The 7164-nt window shown below is 40.1% G+C and overlaps 1 protein-coding gene across 2 annotated transcripts in view; it reads left to right on the top strand.

Annotated features, from left to right (window-relative positions):
* The window catches only part of Prpsap2 (phosphoribosyl pyrophosphate synthetase-associated protein 2), a 45331-nt gene that overhangs the window by 35667 nt on the left and 2500 nt on the right, over positions 1-7164 (top strand). For both annotated transcript variants that reach the window (XM_013522228.1, XM_005399288.2), the window contains one exon: positions 5149-5295. In XM_013522228.1, coding sequence (XP_013377682.1) covers positions 5149-5295 — 147 coding nt within the window. The remainder of the gene's footprint in view (positions 1-5148; positions 5296-7164) is intronic.

Raw genomic sequence — 7164 nt, 5'->3', positions numbered from 1 at the left:
CATCTCAGCTGCATTAATTTCTGCCCTGATCCTTATAATTTCGTACCTTCTTTGGGCTTTGGCCTCACTTGTTCTTTTTCTAAAAGTTTGAGGTGCAGCATTAGGCAGTTTATTTGTTCTCTTTGTTTTCCTGATGTGTGAGTTCACTGCTATAAACTTCCCTCTCAGGACTGTTTTCAGTACATCCCACAGATTCCTGTAAGTTGTATTTATGTTTTCATTTGTTTATAGATATTGTTTAATTTCTTATTTAATTTTATCTGTGACCCATTGATTGTTCAGGAGGCTGTTATTTAATTGTCATGTGTTTATGGAGTTTTTGTGGTTCTTTCTGTCAATAATCTCCAATTTCATTGCATTATCGTCCGATAATATGCATGGGATAATTTCAATTCCTTTGCATTTAGTTCAGCATGTTCTATGGGCTAGTATATGGTCTATTTTAGAGACTGTCCCATGAGAAGAATGTGTATTCTGATGTTGTGGGGAGGAACGCCGTAAACATCTACCAAGTCCATTTGTTCACAAGTTTTGTTCAGTTCTCTTATTTCCTTGCTTTTTGTCTAGTTGACCTATCTCTTTGTGTCAATGGGGTGTTAAGGTCCCCCATTATACTCTTGTTATTATTTATTTGGTTTTTCATGTCTATCATGATTTGTCTTATATAGTTGGGTGCTTCCATATTGGGTGCAAATGTATTTATGATTGTTATCTCTTCCTCTTGAAGTTTTCCCCTAACAAGTATATAGTGACCTTCTTTATCTCTTTTGATCATTCTTGGTTTGAAGTTTGCATTGTCTGCAAACAGAATAGCTACCCCTGCTTTATTCTGGGTTCCTGTTTGCATGGAGTATTGTTTTCCATCCTTTGACTCTCAGTTTGTGAATTTCCTTTTGAATTAAATGTGTTTCTTATATACAGCATATTGTTGGATTTTGTTTTTTGATCCACTCTGCCAGTCTGCTTCTTTTGATTGGTGGTTTGAGTCCATTTACATTAATGGTTATAACTGTTACATGTTGGCTTATCTTTGTCATGTTATTTACCAGCTGTTGGTTTCCTACTTTTACTCTGTTTGATTGCTTGCTCCACAAGGTGGTTCCTTTGTATTGTTGTTCTTGAAATTGTGGTCATTTTTATCTCTTTCTAGAATATCTTTTAGTCCTCTTTATATGGTTGGTTGGGCACTCATGAAGTTCTTCAGTTCTTTTCATGGAAATATTTTATTTGTCCATTAAGTTTGAAGGATAATTTTGCAGGATACATCAGTCTGGGTTGGAAGGTGTTTTGTTTTAGGACCTAAAATACTTCACTCCAAGCTCTTCTTGATTTGATGGTTTGTTTTAGGATATCTGCTGTGATTCTGATGGGCTTTCCTTTATAGTTGATCTGTTTCTTTTTTTTTAACAGCTTTTAATATTCTGTCATTTTGCTGGGTTTCTGGGATCTTGTTTATTATATATGTGGGAATAGTTTTATTTTGGTTATGGCTAGTTGGAGTTCTACATGCCTTACTTACTGTATGTCAGATTCTTTTTCCATATTTGGGAAATTTTCTGCTCTTCATACGTAGTCTTTTTATGTCATTTGTGTTGACTCCTGCTGTTTCATTGACACCTGTTAGTCTTACATTGTTTCTCTTTGCATCATCTTGCAGCTGTTGAATTGCTATTTCCTGGTTCCTTGTTATTTTTAAGAGATCTTTCCTTTTGTGATTGTTAGCTGCAATGCTTTCAAGATCTGAAAGTCTATCTTTGGCTTCATTCAAGCAGTTTTGCCAACTTTCAGTGGAATTTTTGATTTCCTGGATATCTCTTTGAATCTGTTTCTTGCTTTCTAATTATTTCCTATATTGTTCTTTTAACATTTCCATCATTTTTCTATGAAGGTCTCTAGGGTCCCTAGTTTTCCTAGGTGTCAGACTTGCCCCACAGTGGCAGTGGGAGGTGCACCACCTTATTTGGGATCACCAGGCAGTTCATGGTGCACGTGGCTCAGATGAGAATCGCAGTGGTGATGGTACATGGGCCACTGGGACCAAGGTCTCCAGGCAGTTAATTATGAATCATGATGGCAGAATGCGGGCTTCTGGGAGCAAGGTCCCCAGGCAGTTGATTGAGGGCATGTAACTCTCAGCTGTGGACCATGATGGTGGCAGATCGCAGGCTGCCAGATCTAGAGTCTCTAGGCAGTTGCTGGAGCATACCTGTCTCTTCTGGGCCTTAGCTGTGAACCACAGTGACAGTGGAACATGGGCCACTGGGACTGGGGTCCCAAAGCCTTTTTTTTGGTCTCTTTAAAATTTAAAAAAAAAATCAGTAACTACTGAACTAAATTTTGTGCATCTATTTGTTGATCATAATGTAGGAAATTGTTTTATGATAATAGAAGTAGAGTATAAAATTGGTTATAACTGTTTTAAAACACACATCAGGGGCTAGGGATGTGTAGCTCAATGGTAGAACACATGCTTAGCACGCATGAAGCCCTGGGTTACATCCCCAGCACCACAGAGAAACAAAACAGATCAGTTCACATATCATAAAACCAGTGCACAAAGAGGGTTCACTTGTTGTTTGCATCCTGAAATCTAGAATGAATTTCTGGGTACTCCCTTCTCCACCTGAGAAACCACATGTGTCTGGGAATGTTCCCTAGGCATTTTCTCATCTCTTCTCCACCCACCCCGCAGCCTCAGAACAATCCATTCTTATCCTTACTTAGCTTTATAGTGTACTATGAGTGTGTGTGTGTCCCTATATGCTGTATTGTTGTACTTGGCTTGTTTTGGTGTTTATACACTTCTGTGTACTTTGCAATGTCTCTGTTTAACCCTGTTGCTCAGATTTCCCACACAGTGACATGTAGTTGCCTATTACTCTTTCTTACTGCTAATGGTATCCCTTGTATAACTATCACACAGCTGATTTGTCTCTCCCTCAAGCATTGAACATACAGTTCTTTCTGTTTCTAGGTAATACTACTTTGAACATGTTTGTGCTTATTTTGTGGTGCATCCTGTGAGGGTTTCTGGGTACCTGGGGTGCAATTGTTGGGTTTGAAGATCCACACATTTACAGCCTCACTGAGTGCAGCCAGGTATTTTCAAAGTGGTGGTGACAGTTTCCCAGGCTCCATACTGGGTGCCCCCTGTTCCCTGGTGCTTAGTGATTTTTTTTTTTTTTTTTTTGTACCTTTTCCAATTAGAAATCTGTCTCCTGTGTCACCCTACAGGATAGTAGCTGTCCATTAATTTGTTCTTTAATTGGCAAAGTCTACATAACAGTATGGTACAGATTCAGTAGCACTTTGTTCCCCCTTTCAATTATAATTGCAATTTTTAAAAAATCCTTTTTATTTTGAAATAATTGTAGAGTCACAGGAAGTAGGAAAAAGATGTGTGAGAAGTTGCTACATACTCTTGATCCCACATGCTTTGTTGGTTAAGCTATGGCACAATAAGAACTTGGGCAGCACAATGCCACAAGCCACAAAGCTCATTTCCTGTCTTAAATGGCTTGTTTGTTTGTTTGAAATGTATGGTGCTGGGAATTGAACATGGCTCATTAGATAATGCCAGTTACATGTCCTGTGTACATGTGCAAACTTGTGCATGTGTGCACTTGTGTATGTGCACATTGCCACCACTGCACTCAGAATATAGAGCCATCCTGTCACCCAAGCCCGTATCATGTCACCCCATCACATCTGCACCCACCTCCTCCCCACTTACCCAGCTCCTGCCAACCATGAATCTGTCCTCTGTCTTCATAATTCGCACTTCATATACATGGAATATAAAGTCTTTTACCTTTGTAAGTTTTTTTCATTTAGTGATTCCCTTGAGATCACACCCCATTGTTTTGTATGGTAATAATGGGTTCCTTATAATTGCTGAGCAGTATTCATGACATAGAGATACCACAGTTTAACTGTTTCTTAAAGGACTTTTGAGTCATAAATAAATAAAATTGCTGTGTACTTCCATGTGTAGATTTTTATATGAATGGAGTTTTAATTTCTCTGGTTTAATGTCTATAGATTTAGTTGTTTCAATGATGATTGGAGGTTTAGTCTCATAAGAAACTATCAGACTGTTTTCTAGCATTGCTGTACTATCTTACCAGTAGTATTTTTATTTATTTATTTATTTATTTATTTTTGTCTTTTTGAGACAAAGTCTCACCATGCAGTTCAGACTAGCCTTGAACTCACTTTGTAGCCCCAGGTGGCCTCATACTTGCAACGATCCTCCTGCCTCAGCCTCCCAAGTCCTGGAATTACACGCACACTCCACCAAGCCCAGCACCAGTAATATTTTTAAAAGACAGGTAGAAAGATAGACAGACAGACAGATTATAATGTATTGGTATACATTTGAAAAAGTAATCTGCATATGTAAAATAAACATAATAGTGCTTGATACCGTAATGAATTCAAAAGAACCCTGGGAGCCTGGGAATCTGATCTGTACATTGAAAAGCACTGAACAATGTATTTTAATATTAAAAATTAATTGGCTGGGCTCAGTGACACTCATGTATAGTCCCAGCCACTCAGGAGGCAAAGACAGGAGGATCCCTTGAGCCCAGGAGTTTATGAACAACTTAGGCAACATAGCAAGATCCAAGATCCTGTCTTTAAAAAAAAAAAAATTTAATAACCATCATCGATTTTACCATTGTAAGAATATGTGTGGAATGTATATTTCCTACATGTTCACTGTAGAAAATTTGGAAAATAAGGAAATGAAGTAAGAAAAAACTTGGGGAAAGAGCCATGTCTCTATTACCCCAAAGTGCAAAGCATCTTCTAACAGTTTTTCTGTGCATTTAAAAAAGAAGACCTGGCAAATGTTCCTGGAGCACCTGCATTCTGGTTAGTCAGGTGCCAGGATGAGAGCAGCACTCTCCCAGGGAGCCTGAGGCACTGGGGAGTCAGCCCTGGCAGTGGCAAGTGCCACGAGGGAGGAGATGCATGGGTGAGTCCTAGAGGAACATCATGGGGTCCTGGTGACAGGGCCATACCACCATGCAGTCTGCACATGCTAAGAGTGAGCAGAGATTTGTCACAGTACATTTAAGCAGACTTTCTGTTTCCTGGTTGTCAAATGCCTCTTTGCAAATTGCTTTACTTGTGATCTGATAGGATGACATCATCGATGACGTCGACACCTTTCTCGCTGCAGCAGAGACCCTAAAGGAAAGAGGTGCATATAAGATCTTTGTGATGGCAACGCACGGCCTATTATCTTCTGATGCCCCACGGCTGATTGAAGAGTCTGCCATTGATGAGGTAGTAGCGCCTGGCTGGGTGTGGATGTCTTCGCTGGGCACTGGCACATCTGAGCATTTAGCTACATAACAGGTGCAAGAGTGAGTTTGTACACAGTTAAGATTATACCCAAAACATTCATTATATTCACATTATATTTCTCTTAATATAAGCGTCTACCTCTACCACTTTTTAAAAAGTAACAGCTCTATTAAGATACAGTTCACATACCATATAATTCAACAACTTAATATAGTCCCATAGTGGTTAGGATATGCCAAGTTGGGTGATGATTACCATAGTAGATTTAAGAACAGTTTCATCTGCTCGAAAATCTTTGAGGACTGGGTAGTGGGCAAGCACTCGCCCTTTGTCTTAGTTTCTTGCTGTTGGGACAAAATACTGATAGTCACAACTTAAAGAACAAGAGGCTTATTTTGGCACACATTTCAGTCCATAGTCAGCTGGCTTCATGGCAAGGTGGGGTGGCAGAGGAGAACTGCTCACAGTATGGTGATTCAGAAGCAAAGAGACTCAAAGGAGGAGCCAGAAGGGAGGTGCACCCTTTTCAGGTCACCCTCACAGTGACCCAGCTCTTCTGACCAGATCCCGCATCCCAACAAGAAGCCACTATAATGCCTCCATCATCCAGTCACCTCCCAAAGCCCTGCCTACGAGGCTTTCTGGAGACATCTAGATACATGTCATAATATTCTGTCCCTGGCCCCCCCAAAAGACTCATATACATCTTCTTTTGCAAAATGTGTTTAGTCCATCTCTAAGAGTCACCAGAGTTTTTACTGTTCCAGCATTGCTGAAAAGTCCAAGTCCACAGTCTCCTCTGAGACTTAAGGAAAAGAAGTTAGACATTGCTGAGGTGCAGTGGCACAAAATAAGCATTCCTGTTCCAAAAGAGAGAAACAGTGGGACAGAAACTAGTGGGACCAAAGCAAGACTGGAATGAGCAGGACAAACATTAAATCCTATAGTTCCATGTCCAGCACCTGGGGCAAGTTGTGATGAGATGTGAGCTTCAAAGGGCTTGGGGAGCCCTGCCCCTATGGCATTGCCATTGGTTATATTCTCATAGCTTCTCTTTGGGTCTGGTTTTCCTCGCTCTTTGGTGTTTTCCTTAGACATTCCATATTCCTGACTTCCCCAACTTTTTGGGATCTCCACTGCACTTTTGGCTTCACACTCTCAGTTTTACATACTGCCCTGTCAGGGGCACACTGCTTGGCAGCCTAGGCCTTTTTCTGAAGTCTGGGTGGGTGTCTTCTGACTTCACAACTCTTGCGTTCTGCATGCCTATAAAATTGGTACCATATGAATGATGGCAGGGTCTACCCACCACCTCAAGCAGTAGCCATGCTCCCTTGTATCATGACTGCAGAGGCTTCAGAGTGCCAGGATGGTTGAGCACTGTGAAATGAATCCCAGGGAACCAATTCCCCAGGGCACTCTTCTTAAATGAAAACTTTACAACTTTGTACCCTCAAGCTTATGAAATGAGGAGCCTTGCTGATTCCTGACATGCTTTTAAGCCACTTTTCCTGTTATCCTGATCCAGAATACTTGGCTTCATCTTTTTTTTTTTTTTTTTTTTTTTCTTGGCTTCATCTTAAAGCTAATATTTCCTGAGTTTTATTCCTGTGCCAAAAAAAGAAAACTAATCTTTTCAGGAACCAAATTCTCCTCTGTTCTATCTTTAGAGACTATTTCTTTCTGGAAAAACTGAAAACTTTATAAATGAGCATTTTGCTCTTAGTTTTCAGTGTAAAGCTGGCTAAAAGTCCCCAACAGTATCCGTGACACAGCCCCAATGTTGGGTGGCCTTGAAATTTTATGTGTCACATTAATTAGTCTGCTGCTCTTTTTTTTTTTTTTTTT

This window comes from Chinchilla lanigera, unplaced genomic scaffold, assembly GCF_000276665.1.
Source record: "Chinchilla lanigera isolate Chin_1 unplaced genomic scaffold, ChiLan1.0 scaffold00066, whole genome shotgun sequence".
Taxonomy (NCBI): domain Eukaryota; kingdom Metazoa; phylum Chordata; class Mammalia; order Rodentia; family Chinchillidae; genus Chinchilla; species Chinchilla lanigera.
The sequence above is the reverse complement of the archived record's forward strand: the minus strand, read 5'-3'. Positions and strand labels throughout refer to the sequence as shown.